The 25,570-nt window shown below is 37.0% G+C and overlaps 1 protein-coding gene across 6 annotated transcripts in view; it reads right to left on the minus strand.

The window, feature by feature from the left end:
• The window catches only part of DMD (dystrophin), a 2,144,556-nt gene that overhangs the window by 183,841 nt on the left and 1,935,145 nt on the right, over positions 1-25,570 (minus strand). For all 6 annotated transcript variants that reach the window (XM_047764837.1, XM_047764839.1, XM_047764840.1 and 3 more), the window contains one exon: positions 22,940-23,000. In XM_047764837.1, the coding sequence (XP_047620793.1) occupies positions 22,940-23,000 (61 nt within the window). The remainder of the gene's footprint in view (positions 1-22,939; positions 23,001-25,570) is intronic.

Genomic DNA, 25,570 nt, shown 5'->3' on the forward strand with positions numbered 1-25,570 from the left:
TAATGCCACAAAAATACTGGATTATTGCCCACTGGTTAAATTGCTCAAGTGATCTAGAGACTCATCCACTGAGATACAGAACTTATCATAGCACACATGCATCCTTAGCTGAGAGCTATGTCCTTTGCTCCATTTTGTTTTGTTAATGTGGGCTATCATGGACTTGTCTTTAGGCACCTAAGTGGAATGTACAACTTCTTGTCCTTACACGCAATGGGACAGACAGCTATGATTCATGTTGAAATGTAAAACGTGCATTAATACCTATCTACATCCAAGCTTGGAGCAACACTTCTAGGTTTGAACTATGTCATTATTGTGTAATAAATGAAAAAGAAATTTCATAATTACCTACTACTAGTGTGATGTAGAAGCAGCTGGTAGGTCAATATGGTGCTTTATAAAATGCATTTTAGTACTGAGAAAAAAACCACAAATTGTACCATTGTTAATGTTTCACAGAATATTACAATTCAAACAATACATACACACGTGCACACTCACACATACTCGCACAAAGTAGTAGTGTGATACCATTGCTTGAGACTGAGCTAAGATACACTGGTTTCAATTTCACTCACTTTTTAATTCCACCTAAAGATGAATGAGAATATTCATTGACCTATATCTACAACTTTTTTCTAAATGAGTTTGCTAGGAGATCTTATAGCATAAATCTATTTCCCACAAATTAAATGCAAAAATCATGAAGGCATATAATGCTTTTAGATTGAACCAAGTATTTTCATGAATACAGATCCTTTTGGTCCACGTAGGGAAGATGTGTTGGTGAGCAGCTGATTGGCAATGAGTAAATGCTGCTCAGCAGGTCAGATATGTACAGCTGGAGAAAGATCATGAAACTTAGCTAGCATACTAGGGAAGACACAAATCTGGAAAGAAGATGATCCCACTGCAATTAAAAAATTCTATATTAACTTAGAAATCTAGCACGGTACACATGCATATGAGAAACATAAATATCTACCAAGAGAGTTTAGTAGGCATTGCCTCTGAAGATTTTCTTTCTTTTTTTGGAAAACAAAACACAACAAAACACCTCCTGTTGCCCTGAATGCTAATGATGGAAGGCTGTTGCTATGGTAATGCTAATTTCAACACTGTTGCCTGTGGACTTCACATGAACTCGCTGTTTTAACTTCTGCAAATGTCATTTGCAAAATGAAAACTCATTAATGATTAGCGAGGGCACAATGTTCCACTTTAATTAGAATAATAAGGAATGCTGATGCACAAAGCACAGGTTTGTGAATCGCTACTGAGCCTACAGTGTCAAAATTCATTACTACCAATGAGGATGATGTAGTTCTATGTCTTTTTAAGGAAGCTTTAGATAGAATACTTGCATTTTGACTTAAAAGGAATTAAAAACTCTATTTTAATTTGAAGGTTAAAAAAACCCCCAAAGAACATTTCCCAATAGTCCACATAAAAACAGTGAAGAGAAAAACAGAAATTATAACTAAAGGTCAGATATTTCTAACTGAATAAAAACTAAAGAGAAACCAATTAATTGTTAGTTTTTAAAAACAGTGGGGTGAGGAATGATGGAGATAAGCTGTTTAAGTATTTAAAAAATAAATATCTGAGGAAAGAGTACTGCATATGACAAATATCCTTATGCTGGATGTATTTTGATTTATGGGTCCACACAAGGAAAAACAGAGAAGACCTAAAACAACTTGAAACAGACAAGAGGAAATAAAAATAAGTAATATTCTCTCTGATGGCAAAAGATTAACTTATTTTATATTTATTTATTTATTTAACTTTTTAAAGATTAACTTATATTAAATCAAAGATTTTTTTCACCTGTACAAATTTTGAAGTAAAATCTTAAGAAGGATTGTGAGGGGTGTGTTCTATATTTAAATAAGTTTCTATGTGGTTTGCTACAAAGATTGCCTTGGATAATTTTATTTTTGATGCTCTAAATTGCCATTCTGGGTCATCCTCTCATCAGTGAAATCATTTTATGCCACCAGTACAGCCAACCAAATACTGGTGGTCATTTTACTGGATGTGTAGAAGGAGCAAAACATTTTCAATATTAGACCTATCTCCCTATAGAAGTTCCAAATATGTGGGCTTTGGAAAAATATGATGAAGGGGAATGACACCAATACTCTATGTAATTTCTAGAGTGATCCTTTAAAAATCCCATTGTGTTCTGGGTCTTGAGCCAAGCAATATTATAGGATCTGTAAAGAACTATCAAATGACCTGTGTTATTGAGGTGAAAGCAGAATTTGTGGTGACCTTACTTCTCTACCAGATATTAGGCAAGGAATATTTCACTTGGGAAAATAGCTGGCATTTGTCTTCAAAAGAGTAAAGTAAGAATTTAGAGCACTTTTGTGTTTAAGTATAAACTTACATTACTCAAAAAAGGTAGGATACACAATTATATGAACAATATCTCCTGTATTTTATTAGGAAGTTTTTTAAAAACTGGAAGAAGATATTACCAATATGTTCATAGCAGTTGTCTGGGTTGTTATGGGTGATTCAAATTTTTTTTATCCTTTTCCATGTTTTTCACAGTGAACATTACTTTTGTTATGAGAGGAAAAACTTAGGAATATTAATTGTCTAAAATATTGCTCAGACTTACAGTTTCAACTGAGAGATGTAGAGAGCTGTAAAGAGGTAGCTCCCACATATATAACAAGAAAAAAGTTGGACAGGTAAAGTAATGACTTTCCATCAAAAGAGAAATGAGCTCATAGGACAAATAGCCACCCTAAAATCTGAAGAGAGTCATCTTCAGCAAGACGAAGATTTTCAACATTTGGATATCTGGGGAAGAAGACACCAGATGCTATATAAACTAGTACCAAGATTAAATTGCTGGAGGCCATATGTGGGTATGAGTGTGTGAAGCTCCTGGGGCCATGGTCATAGTAGGATTCCCAACTTTTTGCAGCATTCTTCCTCTAGGAACTGCACTAGGCTCTCACAGGGAGGATGGGGAGAATCTGAATAAATCCCCTTACTCTGGTTGGTGCTGACTGGGGAAAGGTCATGGCAGCCAGCCATTGTGAACCTGCCCAAACTCTTTTTTAAGGAAGGAAAGGTTTAATCAGAAGAAGGAAGGACATCACTTGAGGGCACTGGTGAAACGTCATGATGGTTGGAGTAAGAGAGCACCACCTATAGCTAGACCCTCTCATTTCACTTAGGTGAAAAGATAAAGGAAAGGAAAAAAGCCTTAACCTGCAGGAGAAAGGGCCTCAGAATCATAGACTGAGAACACTGGTGGCTTCTCATTACAGCCAGGGGAAGGGAGTAGGAGGCTGAGGAAGTTCTTCCCCTGGAGGAGGACACACCCCTAAGATCCAGGCCAATGGTGTGTTAATCAGAACACTGGCTGGGGGCTACAGCTCCGATTCGACCCCTAGCCTGGGAACCTCCATATGCCATGGGAGCAGCCCAAAGAAATAGCAAAAAGACAAAACAAACAAACAAACAAACAAACAAACAAAAAAACCCACAGTTACAAAAATGAAGAATGCCTTAAATGGAATCATTTGTAGATTTGATACAAACAAGGAAAGAATTAGTGAACCTGAAGATAGGGCAATAGAAATTATATAAACAGGAAAAGGAAAAAAAGTAAATAAAATTCTGTTTTACTACAAATGTAATAGTTTTCCAGTATTAGTTTGGTGTCTGGTAAACAGACACTTTTCAGGTTAAATAACTTTGATGAAATTATGCTGATCAAGTATAAAGAACAATGAATTAAAGAGTTTATTCACAGAAGTAATCTCTGATAGGCAATTCAGTTGGTACAAAATATTTAATGGGCTAGTGATATTCCAATTGTTTAAAGTGATGCATTTAAAAAATACCTTAGATTATGAGTTTTAAGAAATAAAAAAGGGGAGTTCCCGTCGTGGCGCAGTGGTTAACGAATCCAACTAGGAACCATGAGGTTGTGGGTTCGGTCCCTGGCCTTGCTCAGTGGGTTAACGATCCGGCGTTGCTGTGAGCTGTGGTGTAGGTTGCAGATGCGGCTCGGATCCCGAGTTGCTGTGGCTTTGGCGTGGGCCGGTGGCTGCAGCTCCGATTAGACCCCTAGCCTGGGAACCTCCATATGCCGCGGGAGCAGCCCAAGAAATAGCAACAACAACAACAACAAAGACAAAAAAAAAAAAAGACAAAAAAAAAAGAAATAAAAAAGGTCCAGAACATAAACTAACAAGAATATGGGGAGTTCCTGTCGTGGCGCAGTGGTTAACGAATCCGACTAGGAACCATGAGGTTGCGGGTTCGGTCCCTGGCCTTGCTCAGTGGGTTAACGATCCGGCGTTGCCGTGAGCTGTGGTGTAGGTCGCAGATGCGGCTCGGATCCCGCGTTGCTGTGGCTCTGGCGTAGGCCTGTGGCTACAGCTCCGATTCAACCCCTAGCCTGGGAACCTCCATATGCCGAGGGAGCGGCCCAAGAAATAACAACAACAACAACAACAACAAAAGACAAAAGACAAAAAAAAAAAAAGAATATGGGAGCTTGAGGTTAATAGATGCAAACTACTGCATTTGGAGTGGATAAGCAATGAGATCCTGCTGTATCATACAGAGAACTGTATTAGTCACTTGTGATGGAACATGAAGGAGGATAATGTGAGAAAAAGAATATAAAGTGACTGGGTCACTTTGCTGTACAGTAGAAACTGACAGAACACCGTAAATCAACTATAATGGAAAAAATAAAAATCAAAGAAAAAAAGAATGTTTTCTCCCACTACGCTGAGCTGCAGTTGCTGGCCTTCACCAGAGCCACAGCAACATGGGATCCAAGGCGCATCTATTACCTATACCACAGCTCAGGGCAATGCTGGATCCTTAACTCACTGAGAGAGGCCAGGGATAGAACCTACATTCTCATGGATACTAGTCAGGTTTGTAACCTGCTGAGCCACAATGGGAACTCCCATAAAGCTCCTTTTTAAACACAATGCAACACTAAAGATAAAATTTAAGACCCCATTGATGATATGATATTTTAAATATTTTATTGTTTTTTAATTAAAAATTTTTAATTGTTTCTTTGAATTTAGTCTTAAAATTTATTTTTAGTATTGCAACTTCTTCAAAATGTAAAGAGCCTTAAAAATTGCCCTTCCAAAATTTAGCATTAGAATCTCACTCAAATTCATGGTTTCAGTTATCAGTTATATGCAAAGTCTATCTAAATTAATAACTTCAACCAAGACACACCTACTTTCCTGTTGAACTCTAGGCACATATTATCTGTTTACTTGGCAGTGCTTCTTGGATGTAACAAACCATGTCAAACTCAAATGCCAACAGTCAAATTGCCGCCCCAAATCTGGTCTTTCTTCAGTGTTCCCTATCTCACTATAAAGAGTTATCAACTTTCCATTGCCCAGAAATCTAGGTGTGATCCCGTGACTTTTTCTTCTTTGCAACCCCTGCCCATGTTATCTATTCTCAAGCCCTAAGGATTTTGATCTCCTAAATTTCTCTCAAATCTCTCTCCTCTTCAACATCTCCAACCCACCATTATCATGGTCCAAGAATCACCATCTCTCACCTGAGTTTCATCAATAAACTTCAAATATTCATATCCTTGTGGTCCCTGTCCAATTCATTAAATCAGCCAGAGAGCTTTTCAAATTTTCTCTCCACCTCCTCCAGCAGTAGTCACACTGTCACTTTAATTCCTTATTATTGACAAGTTCCTTTCTACTAAAGTGCCTTGACACATTATCTTCCCTCTTTTCAGTGTTAATACTTATTCACACTTAGTATCTCAACTTCATTATCCGCTCTCTGGCCATACTTTATTTACTTATTTATTTATTTTTTTGGCTGCGCCCACAGCATGTGGAAGTTCCCAGGCCAGGGATCAAATCCAAGCCACAGCAGTGACAATACCAAATCCTTAACTGCTAGGCCACCAGGGACTCCCATGGTTATACTCTAAAGACAGTATGGGTGTTGCTTACCAAAGCTATCCTCTGCATCAAGGACATTATCTGGCACACACACTTTGGTAAATAAATATTTATTGAACAAATGAATGAATGAATCAGTCAAGATCATATCTTTAAACAACCACCTGAATTTTTTCCTTAGGCAAAGAGACTGCAACCATTTCTTAAATGCACTAGAATTAAACATCTTAATATTTGCGTCAAATTTTGAAAGCAGTATAAATATCAGTTTCTGTTTTTACAACTATAACTGAGGTTAAACAAAATACAGGTGAAATTGGCCATTTATGCTTTGACAATGATCAGAGACACCCTTATAAACCATGCCTCTTTAATGAATAATAATTCATTTTATAGTTTTAAGCTTTCGTTTTAGCCATTCAGAACAGTTCACAAATACACCAATTAATCAGCAATGGATTGTACTCTTATATTACAGGCCAATTCAAGGAAGTAGATAGCAAAACAAATTTCAAAAGCATAGTGAAAATTCTTGGATGCCTAAGACAACGCTCTCTACTTCCTGTGTTTGTTTACATTTATTGCTATAGTCTTATATAGATCTTTAATATAGAATCAAAGACAAAGATAATCATTTTAACTATTTTATTCAAATTCTTTGCAAATTTATTGCTCAATTCATTTATTTTGGGGGAAGTTGTTTTTATTGTGGTAAAATATACACGAAATGTATCAATTTTTTTTGGCCGCACTCATGGCATGTGGAAGTTCTCAGGCCAGGGACTGAATTCATGCCACGGCAGCAACCTAAGCCACTGCAATGACAACACTAGATCTACTGTGCCACAAGAGAACTCCTAAAATTTATCATTTTACCCATTCTTAAGTGTATAATTTAGTGGCATTAAGTACTTTCACAATATTGTACAATAATCACTGCTATCTCTTCCAGAATTTTCATGATTCCACCATTCCAAACAGAAATCTGTATCCATTAAACTATAAACCCCCTTTCCTCTTTCTCCCATTCCTAGGCAATCACTAATTTACTTCTATCTCAATGAATTTGACTATGGAAGATACCTCATATAGTGTAATTATACAATATCTGTCCTTCTGTGTCTGGCTTATTTCACTTAATGTTTTCAAGGTTCATCCTTATTATAGGATGTAACAGAATTTCATTCCTTTTTCAAGACTGAATAATATCAATTGTATCTATTACTGGTTTTTAAAAATCTGGTCATCTGCTGATGGACTTTTGGGTGGTTTCCTGCCTTCTGGTGATTTTGAATGGTGCTGCTATGAACATTAGCATACAAGTATCTGCATGAGTTGCAGTTTTCAATTCTTTTGGGTATATACCTACAAATGAAATTGCTGGATCATAGACAAATTCTATGTTTAACTTTTTAAGGACCTACCAAACTGTTTTCCACAGTGGCTGTACCATTTTATATTCTGACTGGCAATTTCCTGTTTGTTCATATCCTTAATAGCAGTTTTTGTTTTTCCTTTTTTTTTTGTACAATAGCCATTCTATTGGGTGCAAAGTGGTATCTAATTATGTTTTTTTTTTCTTTTTTTCATTTTTGGCCGCCCCACGGCACATGGAGTTCCCAGGCCAGGGATCACATCTGAACTGCAGTCACAACTTAAGCTGCAGCTGTGGCAATGCTGGATCCTTAACCCACTGTGCCGGGCTGGGGATTGAACCTGTGACCCAGCACTCCCAAGATGCTGCTGATCCCATTGTGCCATAGCAGGAACTCCTCTCAGTGTGGTTTTGATTTGCATTTCTCTAAATATTGAACATATTTTCATGGGCTTAATCCCTTTTTGAAGGTTGTTTCCATTCTACTTGAAACATTAAACATTGTGAATAATTAGTTTTACTTCTTTGAAAAAGTTTGCCAATTTAAAATATGCAAGAATAGTTAATAGCAACCACCTGCCTCACTGGCCCCTCTTAGGCCCCAGGTCCTATTTGTTTCATGTCTATTTCATCCTTTAGGCAGACAGGGACTGTTGGGGAGTTGTGGGAGTTCTGGGAGGGTGGGGGCTATGCCTCTATTGCTAATTACTATATTTCTGATGTCTAATACAATATCTGGCACAGTAGTCCCTGATACAGTTTGGTTATCTAATTTAGCAAATCTATTAATGAGCATAAACAGGTTTAACACTGAGAAGTCCTAGAGTTTCCTCTCTCATCTCAATGTACAACATCTCATCCCATGACCTTAAGAACCAGGTATATGTTGATGACTCCAAAAGTTGAAGCCCTTAGCCTGACTTCTTCCTTGAGCTTTGGTTTCTTATTTCTAGCTGTACATTTAGATACCCAATAGGTGCTTCAAATTTTATATATCTACAAGCAGCCTATTTAGTTGATTAGGGCATTCTTTTGTTTGGAACATATGTTTGTCTATTGTTACTGGGGGTCAAGAGTGGCCAGTGGGCATTACTGAGACCAAAAGTCCTCCAAGTCAACCCTTGATGCTGTCAAAAATGTCTAAGACAGGTCTCTTGTTTTTCCCTACCAAACTTGTTCATCTTTAGGTAATTACCTGTTCCAGCCAAAAGCCCAGGAGGCATCTGCATTGCTTTTTACCCCCTTACTTCTGACCTCTAGCATATCAGTAAGAGCTGTTGATTGATTTCCGTGTATATTCCTAACCACCTATCAAGATTTCCACTGCTGCCACAATGGAGCTCTAATCTACTACCAGTGCTTTCTACACACCTAGCTGGTCTCTGTGTGTCCACTACGGCTCTTCCTATTTCTTCACCTCTATCCCACATGTTCCACCAAATATATTCACATAGCAGTCAATTATGTCCTGCCAATCTAGTCTGGTCTCAAACTACCATAACAAGGCACCAGCGTAAAACATAACAAAACAAAACAGCTCCATGAAACCTTACTTGGGACACTGAAAAAGTTAATGTTTGTATTTCAAAAGTTTTCCTCTTCGGGGCTACAGAAAAATGTATTCGAGAGTCTTTTTGTTTACAAATCAGATATGTTGCTAATTTGTAAGAGAACTAAAAGTAAGGTTTAGCTCTATACTTTATATTGTGAACAGTGAAACAAGCAAACAAAGCATGTTGTCTGACAAAATAGTTTTCGTTTTTGTTGTTATTTATGGTTGTATATTTTGAACTATCTTAGAAAGGCAATTAGAGGAAGTCCCCCGTGTTTAGGCATTTAAGGGATTATCTTCTTTCTTGGTAAAGGATACATGAAACTTGGAAATCGGAAAAATACATTTACTGTAATACTTGAAGTATCAAGAATAGCCCAATTAGGGTTTATTTTCAAATTTAAAAATAATGTAATTAAATTATAGTTTAATAGTTTATGTTATCACTTAAGAGTGGCTTGTATATTTTCTGATTGGCTTATAAGCAGATGCGATATTACTGTGTTCAGGATCACTCCCCTTATTTCCCAGAATAATTAAATTCAATGTACCATACAATTATGTTATAGGTTATTTTATAACATCAATAGAATTTACATCTTTAGACACTTGTGACACTTGTGTCCAAATACAATGTTGTATAGGTTTATTATTTCATCTCTGCCTTACTTTGGTGTTTTACATCCCAAATTAAATTTCCCATGGATCTCCTTAGGTATATTATTAACCTATGCAACAAAAATAATCTGTCACTATAGCCACCATTATTAATAATCTTTGTAATCTTTTTTGTGTCTTTTGTCTTTTTAGGGCCACAACTATGGCATATGAAAGTTCCCAGGCTAGGGGTCAAATTGAAGCTGTAGATGCAAGCCTACACTACAGCCACAGCAATATGGGATCTGAGCCACACCTGCAACCTACACAACAGCTCACGGCAATGCCAGATTCTTGACCCACTGAGCAAGGCCAGGGATTGAACTGCATCCTCATGGATAATAGTCAGGTTCCTTAACCACTGAGCCATGAAGGGAACTCCCAATCTTTGTAATTATTTACATCTTTATTTTTATTTTGTAATACATGTATTTAGGCAAGGACAAGAGGAAAAAAAAGAATCCTCAGTTGACAGAGTACTATGAATAAATTCAGCAGAAGTTGATAGAATCAAGCATGAAACTGAATAAACTTACCATCTTTGAGAAGTATATCCAATAATCCTTATTATAGTTTTCTTCACATTACTGTTTATGAAATTTGGTGATAAAAGTTTTTGTTCACTACAGAACTAGACGTTATTTGGATAAAAATATTTCTGGTCTGAGATTCATGCTTCCCCAAGCAATATTGATCTGCTGGGGAATTATTTTTCCCTGTTCTTATTCAGTATTTTTAATTTCAAATATTTTATGTTTATATTTTCCCAGTGTTTTATTGAATTAATTCTATATTTTTGGGACCACAGCAACTATTATAAAGGTATGTCCCAAATTACCAGATGTTATTCAATATTTCTGTGCTTATCCCAGAGCCTTCAGATGCAGCTATTTTTATACATTCTATTGGACATCAGGATTCCTAGGTTTTTTAATTTTACAGAAATATTCCACATCTGAGCCCTCTGATATACTCTTAGTTTTAGTTAAAGTTACAGTCAGATAACTTCTCAGGAAAAATGACTTTGCAGTTTGAACATGTTTTCTCCATCCTCCCATATTAATTTTTTCCAGTTCACAAGTCAAAACAAGATTACTATGCTTTGAATCTACCAGCTAGTAGAGAAAGATCAAACTTCTACCTCAACATTGAGCTGTTTCTTTTCTGTTTATATATCCTCTTCTCAAGCAATACATTCAAGGACTTGGAATATAACTGGCAATTTTGTTGATGATGAACAAGGCTGACAGAATAAAGATGATTTTTGCTACTCTGCAGTGCTTATAGTAAAAAAAAAAAAGGTTTGGTGTCCGAGTCTATGAAATAACGAGTTAGATAAACAACTGTAAGTTCCTTGACAATAAAATCTATTTTGAAAAATATAATTAGGAGGTCGTGTCATGGCTCAGTGGTGACAAGTATTCATGAGGACTCGGGTTTGATACATGGCCTTGCTCAGTAGGTTAAGGATCCAGCATTACCATGAGCTGTGGTGTAGGTCGCAGATGTAGATCGGATCTGGTGTTGCTGTGGTTGTGGTGTAGGCGGGCAGCTGCAGCTCCAATTTGACCCCTAGCCTTGGAACTTCCATATGCCACAGGTGCAGCCCTAAAAAGACACACAAAAAAAGAAAAGATATAATGAGAAGACTTTCCCCCCTAGCAAAACAACAACAATAAAACTAAGCTGTATTTGGAAAAAAAAAGCCATGGATATCTTTTTTTTTAAATCAATATTAGACATTTATGCATTTAATCTATTTTCTGTGCTTGATAAATGACATTAATACTTATCAGCAAATGGCAGGAACTGGGTGAATATAATTAAATTCCAAACTTGAGATCTTTTTTTCCCACTGGATGCCTATGACTCTGCTGTCATGTCTCTCTCAGATTCTACCACCTACCTCATTCCAACCTCTTTCAAAATCTTTTAATATTAAGACATAAGCTGACATGAGCTCACTGAACAACCTTAGCTCCTCAAGTAACCTGTGCATTTTGAGAGAAATAGAATTTGAAGACATTTTCCTAGATATCCTCACAACAGTTTTGGCAAGGAACTACTATAGGAATACATTCACTTAAAATGCTTTCTTTAAAAACAGTGATTTTCAAAGATTTTTGGTTTATAGACAGTTCAACCAGGCATCCCATCACATTAAGTACTTCTCTCTGCCTTCAGCCAAATGAAACAAAGAAAATGAAGGAAACAATGGTCAAAATTGATTCCAAAATATCATTTAGTCAACTGTAATTTCAGTTAGTTTACTTAGAATAAAAACATTATATGGAACACCTCTAATCTGTTATTATCTATTCCTTTATAAAACTGCCTATTAGGATCAGAGGTAAACTGCCAAGAATGTGCTTAATCCTCAAAATCAAACAAAACAAATTATTAAGTATTCATTCTCAATTTCTTATGTATGAGATAATAAAGTGCTAAGGATGGTGCAAAGATGCATAATGCACAAGCATTGTCAAGGAGTTTACAGCTTAATTAGGGAAACAAGGGATCTGCAAATTACCAAAAATATTTCAAGAGTTAATAAACAGTAGGGAGTTCCCGTTATGGTGCAGTGGAAACAAATCTGACTAGGAACCATGATATTGCAGGTTCAATCCCTGCCCCTGCTCAGTGGGTTAAGGAGCCAGTGTTGCCATGAGCTGTGGTGTAGGTAGCAGACCTGGCTCTGATCCGGCATTGCTGTGGCTGTGGTGTAGGCTGGCAGCTACAGCTCTGATTAGACCCCTAGCCTGGAAACCTCCATATACCATGGGTGTGGCCCTAAAAAGACAAAACAAACAAACAAACAAACAATAAAGATGACTTAGGGCTTCAAGATATTTACAGTGGTCCTTGATATCTCAAAAAACTATTTTAAGGTAACTTTAAAAAATTAAATGTCATTTATATAATTTTCAATATAGAAATGTCTAAGTGTTTTATCCCTCACTGGTCTTGATCCTGACCTTTACTTAGACCTGTGATTTCCTAGAACTGGCAACAACACGATAAGGGAAAATATACGGAGCCATTCATTCTTCTTTTCTTCTCTTTTTATTATAGCAAAGTTAAAATAAATATACATTGCATAAGTATAAAGGGTTCAATTTCAAATTGTACTCACATGAATCATAGATTTTATCTAGTACTGATCTTTACTAATGAATCAAAGGATAATAGGGAAACTCCAGGCACAGATAAAACATTCTTCCTCTGGAGGAACCTGAAATAATCAGATACACTGCCCCCAAATATCTCTACTCTTTTACATTATGATATGTTTTGGTTTCAAATTAGCAGAAACATTTCAAAACATTTATGCATAGATAGTGATATTGGAAGGAAGCCATTTCAGTTTCCAAAGGTTTCCATTTTATCATCTGTTAATGACAAAAATACGAAAATGCTCACATGACTGTGCCCTATTTTCCATCCAGTCATACTCGTAAGTACATAAATTCTTGGTTTATTTACAGTAAGTCAAGTAGCCAGACCAGGTATATCCTGCTAAAAACCTTTTATAGATAGGGACTTTCAGGTATCTTTCTGCTAGTTAAATACCACTAACAAGATTAACAAGGGGGTCTGGGAGGTCATTAACATGTTTATAAGGTGCTCTGTTGAGTGAAGATCTTTCATGCCCCTCACTCCCCAGGGTATGTATCACAGGCGTGCTGTTAAGAAACTTTCTTCCTTGAGGACACAGGTTCAATCCCTGGCCTTGCTCAGTGGAGTTAAGGATTTAGTGTTGCCTCGAGCTGTGGTGTAGGTCAAAGACACAGCTTGGACCCCGAATTGCTGTGGCTGTGGTGTAGGCCATTGGCTATAGCTCCAATTCAACCCCTAGCCTGGGAACCTCCATATGCTGTGGATGTGGCCCTAGAAAAGACAAAAAAAAAAAAAAGGAGAAATTTTCTTCCTCTTACTCCCCCATCTCTCTCTCTATATGTGTATATATAAATACACACAAAAATGTCCACAATTTATCTTTTTAGCTATAAATATATTTACACCTTGAACTTTTGCTATGCTTATGTTTGGTCCCTTCTGCTCTATCTAGGGTTCATTCTTCTCTATTACTTGATGATTTTTTTGGCAGAAAAGTTTGCAGTGTTGATATAAGAGTGAAGAAAAATAATTAATCTGAACTTTATTTGATAAAGCACTTTATTTATAGATTAGTACTGGGTGGCTCTATCTTTCAGATAGATAGTTTTCTTAATCTTCAGGAAATACAAGTTCTTCTTTATCCTTAAAAACATATTAATTGCCCAAAGTGGTTTGTGACCTTAAGTCATTACCAAAGAAAGTATATGACACACTTCTTTGCTACCATATCGTTATAAAAATAAAAAATAGAGAGATCATTCTTCTCCAATAAGATGAGATTTTCTACAAGTAATACATGGAGTTACACAATACTCAATGCTTAGGGAAGTCATCACTTAAGGCCTTGTAAGGCTAGAACCATCCATAGGCCTGGGACTTATAGAAAAGATGAAGCTTTGTTATCAGAAGGAGGGGATGATATCAAATGCAAGGACATACTCCAGTATCAAAAGGGCACCTGAGTTGACCATGTCCTACCTTTTAAAAAAGGCTTAGAATTGGGAGTATGAGGAGGAATACACTCTGTATCACCTATTAGGTTATTTGTCTTGCCATTCTCTCATCTTAGTTAATCTCTGATGGAAGTGGCAAGATGTGGCTCAGAAATCGTCTACTTTCTTGGCTTCTACCGAGGCAGGTGATGGCTTACATCAGTGCTGGTCAGGTTTTTGCTTCATTTTAATTTTTGTTGCCCTTTATTGCCAAAAGCAATAAAGAGAAACTTAGGTCTCTGAAAGAGCACAGCGGCAGAAGTTGAATGAGTAGGTGTGACAAGGGAAAAAAAATACCAGCAATGCAGGGATGGACTAATAGAGTAGTATTGGTAATGTCCAAGATGGCAGTCCCATACTGGAGGACTAGCCATGTTCGGTTACACTAAAGGCCAGTTTTCAAACAGCAATGCTAAGAAGTTGAAACAGTTGGGAGCTACAGATAAAATACTATTATTATTATTTTCTATCTCAATTCTCTACCCTTTTATTAATTTTTTTTCTCTTGACTCTCAACATCCCCACCACCAAATGTGTTCCCACCTGCATCTTCGAGAAAACCCTGGCTAAGCTGGCCCCTATTCTTAGGGGGCAGGCAATCAACTCCCACTCAGATGGGGAGTTCCAAGCAACTCTGATCCAGTAAAGTGTGCATGTCGGTTATAAGGGTAGATCGTGGAGGTCCTAGGCAGGAGTTGAGGTGGGGCAAAGCCAAGTGAGGTAACAGGATTGGTAGGAAAGGCATAGAGCCAGGTCACTATTATCATGACTTGGGAAAGGCACAAACCCCTTTGAGTTGCAGCTATTTCTTCTTGATTAGTTAATAACCGGTGGTGTTATCTTCATAAATAGGAAGATATAGCTCGTCATCACTTAGTAGGCACATATTAAACTTTGCTTTTTATCCTGTCTAGGAGAATGCATGGACCATAACGATGAGATACTCCCTTGGTAGAAAGCCTGAGACCAAGAAAAAGCAACTAAACCAAAAGGAAACAAAATAACAAAAGAATCCTTCTAAAACAACAAAGAAGCAAGTTAAAAATTACTCTTTGCACTGACTATCTGACATGCAATGGCTTTGGGGACCAAGATGGATGTGGATAAGCTGAGAAAGAAAAACAGGAAGAGTAATTGAAAGTTTCAGGAGGAGCAGGGAAGCTTTTCGCTTTCATCCATCTGGGAGCTCATGATATCACAGAAGATGTGATCATTTGCTGAATGCTGACAGTGGGCTAAAACTCATATAGGACCTATTCTTAAGAGCTTTCTAGACTGCTGAAAGTGGAGATTTTTTTTCTACCTTGTGCAAGGATTTAAAATTTTTGCACTGGGACAGCACTGATTTATACAATGCATTTGGTTTCTTTCTCTCTCTCTCTCTCTCTCTCTGTCTCTCTCTCTCTCTCTCTGTCTCTCTCTTTCTTTCTTTCTTATTTTTTTTTTCATGGCCGCACCAACAGCACACAAAACTTCTCCGGCTAGGGGTCGAATCGGAGCTGCAGCTGCCAGCCTACGCCATAGCCACAGCAACACAGGATCTGAGGCATGTCTGTGACCTACACCACAGGTCACGGCAATGCTGGATCCTTAGCCCACTGATCAAGGCCAGGGATTGAACCCATGCCCTCATGGACACTAGTCAGGTTTGGCACCGCTGACTCATGATGGGAACTCCATGCACTTGGTTCATTTTTAAAAAGAAATGTGTGTGTGCGTGTGTACATACACGTATGCTAACTATCTTCCAGAAAGAAGTATCTAATCCCTTCTCCCTCCCCTCTCCCCTCCTCTCCCTTATCCCCTGGAATGAAGGAGGGGAAGACTGAATGGGATTTGGAGTTTTCCCGCTAAGAAAGGGACATTTTCTGCAACCAGGTCAATGCTCGAAGGACTAATGCTCTAAGGGAATTATCCAAAGGGGAGAGGCAATTCAGGGTTATTAAGTTATTTTCAAATGTTGCCTGGGCTCCTGCTGACCTTTGTGAAGGCAACAGGATGCTGCTTCCCAGGGGGACAGGATAAGAAGCAATTAAGGAGCCTAGGAGAGGCTCAGGAATGTTTGGAAATTTACACATCCCCAAAATTGTATGGGAACTCCAAGAATGAAAATAAACTAATTTGCTAAAGGACATATTTGTGTCCTAGAAAATATTCTAAATATGTAGTTAATACTGGATATATCTGTAAGAGTGTTTTCCGAAAAACCCAAAACTAACTATCTATTAGTCGTCAATTAGGCTTCAACTGAATTTCAGAGAAGAGAAGGAAAGTTAATTCGTATTCCCTGTGTTCCAGAAAGTAGAAGGGGCATAAGCTTAAGTAAATTGTTCAAATTACAGAGGCAGAATATGACAAAGCTGGCTTTCAAATGTAGGTTTATTTGAGGCCACTGCCCATCTTTTTTTCCTACCAGATGACTATGGAAGAAAGTATGTATTTAACAAACTTAGAAAAAGAAAATGAAGGAATAGATGAAATAATTTACTCCTCTTTTTTGGGGAAATGGGCATAAATATATTTTATGAACACTCTCACATTCCCAAAAGCACCATGAATGAGGCAAGGGGAGCACTATACCTGTGTTATATATCACAACTTTTGGCCTTTACACAACATTTTATTTTAGCTCCTGCATATATGTGTATATGTACATATTTTGCCACTTTAGGCATTACATACAATATATGGAATGTTATCTAATTTTTTTCTGTAGAATAAAAACTTAATGTCCTTCTCTAAAGACTCAGTGGCTACTAAAACTCAGTCTCCAAAGTAAATCCTATACACAAATGCTTAGTGCAGCATAGTTGTTGATTACTTTAAAGCTCTATAGACCACTGTAAAACCAGAAGCATCATGAGTGGCATTTAGGAAAAAAAAAAAAGAACCCAGGTCTACTGAAACAGGAGCTCAGAGTGATCTTAGGCATTATCTAGTGCTACTTCCTTATTGCTGATGGGAAAACTCAGTCCCAGATGGGCTGAATTATACCACAAATCATATTGTTAGATAAAGACAGAAAAGAATCTAGAGCTCAGGATTTGGTAGGTACCATTCAGATATGCTAAGGATTGTTTCCTAGGCACCAAGCATAGGAAACATGAGAAACTATAAAAGACCCAGCACACTTTATAATATTAAAGTTGATATCTAGAGGATATGAGAAACACATTTGGGTGGGTGGTAGATCTAACTTGATACACAGACATTAGGAAATTTTTTTGAAGGTAAAAGGAGTCAGGAAAACTATAAAGGATGTGGAATTGCAGTTTGTGTTCATTCATTCACTCAAATATCTACTGAGCACATGCAGTTCTGTGAGGCTCTACACTAGAAAGAGATACAGAGCCTATACTCATGGAGTCTATTTTTTCAGTCAAGGTTATATGTACCAGCTTATGAAGCTATAAAGAAGGTTGTGAGACTTTATGTGGAGCCTTATGAAACACGGAAGATACCAAGGTCTACAAAACCAAAAGCCAGAATCAGTACCCCGCATAGTACTGTGACATCTCTTTCCCTCTCTCTCAGTTTATTATCTTAAACTGAGTTGTTTTCATGATCTATTATCAATTATGCATTACTGAAAACTTCTTCACTGTGATTCCAGAGTTTAATGAGACTCAGCTAATGTGATCTTTGGAACCATCAAACCGTGGAGGAGAAAGCACAGCAGAGAAGACTGACCTCTGGGTTATCTTTGTGTACAAAGCCTTTTGAAAAGTCAGAGCTCCAGGCTTCTGGCAGCAATTTCACAAATTTAATTACCTAGAGATATTCTCCAGTATCTTCAATGACTGACAGCTGAAATTGGACAGCTGATTCTCTATTACATCTATTTCCTATTATCCATGGTGCTAAAGAGTTAAGTAAAAAGTTTAATGTTATTTGTTCTTCCTATCCTGATGAAGTTGATGGTGCAATAAGAATCCTCACGGATGATATGAAGATTCATTTTCAGTTCTCTGGAAAACTCTTATAAATAATTTCTATTTCAGAGTTAACATTCATAAAATCAAGGAATGTTAGGACTAGAAATGACCTGTGACATCATGTGATCCAGACCCTTTAGATGACAGATAGGGAAACTGAGGCTCAGAGAATGTAAGTGACTTACCTTTGGCCAAATAGCTAGTAAATGGCAAAGCTGGAATTAGACTTCAAGTCTTCTTCCCCCCTCCCGTCTCTTTTTAGGGCCGCACTTGCAGCACATGGAAGTTCCCAGGCAAGGGGTCTAATTGGAGCTACATCTGCTAGCCACAGCCACAGCCACAGCAATGCCAGATCTAAGCCATGTTTGCAACCTACATCATAGCTCACGGCAACGTCAGATCCTTAACCCACTGAGCTAGGCCAGGGATCAAACCTGTATCTACATGGATGCTAGTCAGATTCATTTCTGCTGAGCCATGACAGGAACTCCTAGACTTTAAGACTTCTGATGACTGGTGTATTTACTATTTCTGCTATTTCTAATGTCTTCACAGTTACTAAGAGGTATATTTTGAAACTGAATATACATGTGAAAGATCTTAACAGAAACAGCACCAAATTATGCTTTAAGAGAAATTAAGAAAACCTTTGCCCATATTAATCAATGCTCAAACAGAACGTCAGAAAATTAGAATCACTCCTAGAATAGCGAGGTATCAGGAATGATACATGGGGGAATATTTTCTAAGCTGGATCTCATAATCCAGTGTTCTTTATAATAAGACCCATGCTCATTCACAGAAGATGTTTCCACTGCAAACTGGCCAACAGAGATATTTAGCACATTGATTGCTTTTAAGCTGACACATACACTGCTTCTTCTCTACATAAATATAGGTATTGAAATGGTAGTCAATAACTCAAAGGAACAATAAACTAACCAAAACCTGAATCAGAGCAACCCCTGGCACAAATAACAGGAAGTTGGAGCAAAAATGAAGGTAAGATATCCTTTAAATATGGGAGGGATTTGGAATCTGAAAAACTGACCAGAAAATAGCAATAGAGGCAATACAGTGTGGAGGGAGATGGTGTCAAAACTCAGATATTTCTGGAATTAGAAAGCCCAGGTACTCAGACTCAGAATGAGATTCATCAGTTTAACTATGAATAAACCAACAGGATATAAGACAACACAAACACCAAAAGGTAAGTGTCAGCAGATAGCCACAATTCTATGTGGAGAGTCAAATACTTGTACTAGTAGAGCCATAGGAATGGTAGCCACAAGAATACAGGAGAATCAGAGCTCCAACCAGCAAATTTGGCAGTAGACAGTGCAATAATAATAAGAAATGTTGACTGAAGTGACCGTTGGACTCGGCCAAAGAGGTTTTATATCATATTTTGTTAAGCAGGAACCACCAGCAAGTTGTGATATTACAACTCAGATATAACAGGTGGCTGTAGAAATATGTCTGGGATTGAGAATGGAGAGAAGGGTAGATCAAGGTCATTAGACACCTATAGCAATGTATACCATATCCAAAATAACTAGCAGGAAAAGATAGACATTCCTATAGACATGAATTGTTTCTTGAGCACTGCATGTAAAAAAGTGCTGAACCATTAGCATGTTCCCCAGAACCCAATTTTTCATTCTTTTGTGAAATGCTTCTGAGATATTTAGGAAGGCAACCTGATGAAATGCATTTCTTGTGACTGAGTCAGCAGGCTTATCACCAAGTCTCATTAGTGAATGCCTCTCAGTATTTAGCAACTGCAATGTCTTTGAAGGAGGAAAGTACCAGCTTGTCTAAAAATCCAATCCTTTCTAAGGGACAGCTGGCAGAAATATAAGGTCAAACACTTGATCTGGTATTACAGAAAAGTTGCCACAAACCACCCTTCAGCAAGGACTAATATATGTAGAACAGGTTATGACCGCAATTGGTTTCTCCATTTCTGCACCAATGGGAGACAGCAAAGGGCATTTACTTTCTTCATGAGTTAGCAGAGGCTGGAGACAATGCTAACAAATTTAATAACCAATATTTGGGCCATTCTAGTCACGGCATCCCAAGGAAGATAGATATAAGAGAGCTGGAAATGATCCAGGGAAAAGCAACTAAGATGATCAAGGGGACCATTTATCGTTCATTCAAGGACAGACTCAAAACCTAAAAAGGATTAGAATTTCTCAGACTGGGAAGATGAAAATGAAAAGAGGTTAGTGAGGGGATGAGAGATTAAAGTCAATTCTGGGTAAATATAATTGTATGCACTGAATTTCATAGCATTTAATTGGGGCAGTCTCTTGAGGTTAAAGGATGTAGATTAAAGAGAAACTAAAATATGTGTTTATTTATTTATAGAGAAATCAGTAAGTTTAAAGAACTTATTATTTCTAGGACAAGACTGAAGTGGAGACTGGGGAAAGTTTAAGAAATCATTGGATATACTTCATACCAATTAATTTAAGAATTCATTATTAAGAAATGGTCATGATGCATCCTAATTTCTTTGGACAGCAAATTATCAGGTTAAGTGACAAAACAGGCATTGGTGCCTACATCTGGGACAGAGTTCTGGGCTATGTGCCCTGTTGGTCTGACCCAGTGTGCTATTTCTTATGCTTTTATTATGTCATCTCTATAAAAACATACTGCATGCAAGTTTGGGATTCCTAAATTCTTTTGACGGTCCAAACATAGAAGAATAATTTTCTAACTCATTAAGAAAGCAAGAGAATCCCAGCTCTTGGCTCTGTTTGATTTACCCATATGGGACTATGTAACATAAAAAGGTGAAAGAAATCCTAACAGAATGCAGCAGCTGGTTAAAGGCTATTATATTGAAAATTTCATGAGTTTGACAGTAGGCCAAAAACTACAAAATGGCAGAAAGTGGAAAAGGCAGTTGAAACAGGTTGAACATTGTTGGTGATTATTTTTTCAGTGGTAATGAAAGCTGTAATCAAACAACCTGAAAGAGATGTTGGCAGGAATAAGAGGGCCCCAAGGGAGAGGGAATATGAAGACTGTAACAATGATGTATGCTATAGACTAATAAACTAGACAAACATGGAGTTTGAAGTCTCAAAATCAAGATTCTTAGCATCATATGAAAAGCCGGTGTCAGGATACAGGCATAAACACTGTCTGATTTGCAATCTAGAGCAGAAGATGCTGTTAATGACTTATAACCTCAAGGATGAGAGCACGACCCAACAACTAACTGGAACCGTGCTACTGGTGTAGAAACCTCTTGTTATTTAGAGGATGAGTTAACCTCAGCATAGAAAAAGAAACATTATAAAAATGTTAAAATATATCCAGAGAAGACATTTGTTTTTACAGCTGGAAATGTGTGGTTAAAAACTCTTAAATGGGGAATTCTCTTGTGGTGCAGTGGATTAAGGATCCAGCGTTGTCACTGCAGTGGCTCAGGTTGCTGCTGCGGTGCAGATTCGATCCCTGGCCTGGGAACTTCCACATGCTGTGAGCGTGGCTAAAAGAAAAAAACAAACTCTTGAATGGAAAACTAATGTAGAAGATGACTGGGAAGAATTTGTAGAAAATGATTCCATGAAATATATAGTGGATGTAAAGCAATATAGTACATGTCTAAATCAATATATTATTTAAGAAAACAGGTAATTTTAAATAGGTATTGAACCATATACTTTAGAGTGACTAAATAATTATATACTACAAAAATAATAAAATTAAGAAAATTCAAAAGCAGGATAAAAAGATATTGAAGGATAATTTTAAAAGTGAAGAGATACTTTGTCTGGAAAAACTTAATAAGACAACCTGTTCTAAAGGATGTATTTTTCCTTGAAGAGCCAAAAAAGTCCCCTCACCCCCATTCTTCTGAGTTAACAAAATTGAGGCATGAAATCAAATTTCTTGAGAACTCCAGTAATGAAGATCTAGCACTGCTGTTATTGCTTTAGAACTAAATTATGAAGAATTGATGGGCAGTGGAAGAAAAAGAACAGACTCAATAAAAGATGGCAGGCTGAAAAAAATGAGAAAACATTCAATATTTTTAGTTAGACTCATGGTGGAAGCAACTTCAAAGACTTTCATTGGTACTGAAGACTATTTCATGAATGCAATTAATTTACATTATTGTTGAAGTAGTCTACTCAAACTTAAATTTCAGTTGGACTCAGCTGCACCAGTGATGAGAAACTGTTAAGGTATCATAATAATTGAATAACCTCTCTCCTTTCTCTTCCAGGATGACCAAATGTATCAAAATCTGTATGTGATGTAGCATGTTGCAGAAGCTGCTTCTAAGCACCTGTATTCCTCTGAATGACACAAATGGCCCCAGAAAACAGTATTATTTTTGTTGTTGTTATGTGAAGAACGCCAAGTGCTATGTATCAAGAATGAACATCTCAGCTCCACAACTCTGGAGCTGCAACTGACTCCATTTTTGGTACATAAAGTATTTATTCTCCTAAAACAGTTTCTGTACATATAGCTGCAAAAACTTTCCATCTTTGTCTAAAGAAGAAATGTGGGGAAAGCTCTAAATAAATAAAATTATTCTTGTAAATATTCATTCCCACTATCCATAGTATCAGCAGATTTTTGTTCTATTGTGGAAATCCACATCACCTCCAGTCATGAAACATAACATATATGCTTCATTAAGTGGATTTTTCCTAAAGCAAATCTTTAGTGCTAAATTTTAGCATGAGTTGCCCATCCAGGCTTTCTTGGGGAAAAAAGAAATAGGTATTGTAGGCCAGGGTAATGTCGAGTTTCAAAAATTAATTCGTATGTAAATATGGAGATTAGCCACAATAAATGCTTCTTTAAGAATGCAATGCTTTCAAACTTACTTGATATAGTAGGGCACTTTGTTTGGTGAGATGGCTCTCTCCCAGGGACCTTGGACAGAAGCTGAAAAAGGTTAAAAAAAAAAAAAGGCAAAGAGGTCAAGTTCACAACAAACAAGAAAGACAACATTAATCTCCAGAATTACAATTTTACACTGATATTGGTCTGTTTGTTCACTTGCCCATGAAGACAGGACGGATTAACCTGCTGTTCTGAAGTTCTGTCCTAATCTAAGTGAAATTGAACTCATTCAGGCACAAAGATAAATGCAAAGAAAAAAAAAGTTCCACTGCTAAACCTATAGAGCAGATAAGAAAACTGATGAGTTTTTTCTTACGTGTCTCCATTGGGTGCTTTTCATATAATACTTCCTGTTGCTGCTTCTCAAGATCTTTTACTGTTTGATTGACTGGGTTTATTAGTTTAGCAGCTGAAACATCCCTCTGCGATATATTTACATTCTAAGTTATTGAAGCTAAAGTACTCCCCTTATCACTCTGATATGCTTGTTTTTCTATTTATTTGGTTCAAAGAGAATCCAATTTCATTTACCAATTATATGTTTAATTGATGCCCCCAAATGTCAGCTGACCAGCATGATCTTGTTAGAAAAGATAATCAAAAGTGAAGGAATGGCACCCAATACCAGAGTGTAATAAAAACTTTTGTGATGAATGATGAATCCTATAGGTTAAATTCAATTTCACATACTGGGAATTCATTTTCTAACAACTTATCGTGTATCAGTCAAATCAATTACATTTTAAATGCTTAGGTTGTAGAGGTTTTTTTTTTTTTCCCTTTTCCAAAGCCGAGCTCCAAAAATGCCTTTTATATACTGTTTAATTGGAAGGGCTTTTTTGTTTCTTGAAGACAAAGGAATCATGTTAGGAGACAGAAGACCATTTCCTTAACAATAAAATCTTCTTCCTCAACAAACTTTTAAGGAACTGGAGTTTTTGAGACCTAGAATAATATCAAGAATATAAATATAAGAAGCATTATTATTAATACCTAGCAATTTTATGTATATGACCATTTTTTCCCTGAATTTTCATTCTGCTTATAATTTGAAGGACAGCTGATATTGACCATTATTTCCTCCTATGAAAAGCTTCCTTCTAAATTAGTCTCACAGTAAATTCACTCCACAGTGTATTGAGATGTAAGAAAACATCAAAGCTAATATATCCTTGACTACACTGTATAATGTGAAAGAACAGCTTCTAATAAAACTTTGCCCACTGCCAGACAATTTAAGGGTAATGAAACCACAGATCCTTTGTTTTATATACAGTAATAGAGGGATCAAATCACCCAACTTTCAGCCGGACATGCTGCTTTGTACCTTGGAGATATGTCATTTAAAAGATATAGGACATGAATTTGTATTTAGCTGCTAATTACCTCATTTTATTTTGTTAGACAGATTTTTCATATGGAGAAAAAAGACATTTATCTGCTGTTTCAGAGCAGTCTCTTGCCTTCAAACTCTCTGTCCTTTTTCTATTCTTCTATCCTCAGCCTTTGTCATTCTCTGCCCACCTTTCCTCCTGTCCATTTTCCTTCTATAGGATACAGCTCTCTTTACCAGATTCATTTGCAGAGTAGTAAGACTTGATTTGAGAACTTACACTGAACTCCCTGACCTGCCTGCACAGAGTCTGATGTTACAGAAATCTAAAAACACAAGCCCTCTCTAGCAGGACACATGGCGGCAGCCAGAAATCATAGTTTCTGCTTGTTCAGCATGCCCTCTTCTTGAAACCACAGCACTACAGAAGGAAGAAGAGAACTCCAGAGAGCATTTGAACCAGTCCTCACTGGCTGTATAACCAAGTCTGAATGGCTAAATGGAGAAAAAATGGTGGTGTTTTTTTTTTTAATGGACTGAACCCCACAATTTCTTTCATTATGTTTCTCCAGTTCTTTATCATTCTAATGGTCTGGAAAGTCCTTCTGATTCAGAGGATGCTGGGTAAGTCCTCTGGTAGTGGAAGAGTGTTTGCATATCCTACCTTACTCCTAGGCATCTCTCAGAGAGAAGTGGTCTACTGGCTGCCCAAATGGCTTGGGGTGCTTTGTCTGAACAGAACAACCTTCAAGCAGAAAATCCACTAAGAAACAGGAAAAGGGATGGTGCCCAGCTGAACTAGTAGCCAGACCTCCTAAACAGGTTTCTACAGTTGACTTTGCATTATTAAACATTAAATGGAAAAAGAAATTCCCAAAAAAATGCCAGAGAAGTAATCAAAATATGCTTGAATTATGGAGCTTAACAGATTTAATTTAAAAACTCCAAAAAATTATAAGTTCCATATCAATATGAAGTTTTGAGCTTACTTTGTAACTGGAGTTTTTCATCATTAATTTTTATAGAGTATATATATTATACACGAAAATTGTTAATTTTTGACTTTTTAAAGTAAAGGTCTTTTGTCTTTATGGGTAATTATTGAACAGATCCAATAGTGAGATTCAGTGAATTTTTTTGCTGAAAGATGTTTTTCCCCTTTTGACTTGCAGTTTATAAATGGATCTAAGCAACTGCTTTGCAGTCATTTGAAAGTCTAAAATTTTATGCTAAAAAATTGTCCTTGATGCAATAAAAAAAGAAAAATAACAACAGCCTT

The sequence above is a fragment of the Phacochoerus africanus genome, chromosome X, assembly GCF_016906955.1.
Source record: "Phacochoerus africanus isolate WHEZ1 chromosome X, ROS_Pafr_v1, whole genome shotgun sequence".
Classification (NCBI taxonomy): domain Eukaryota; kingdom Metazoa; phylum Chordata; class Mammalia; order Artiodactyla; family Suidae; genus Phacochoerus; species Phacochoerus africanus.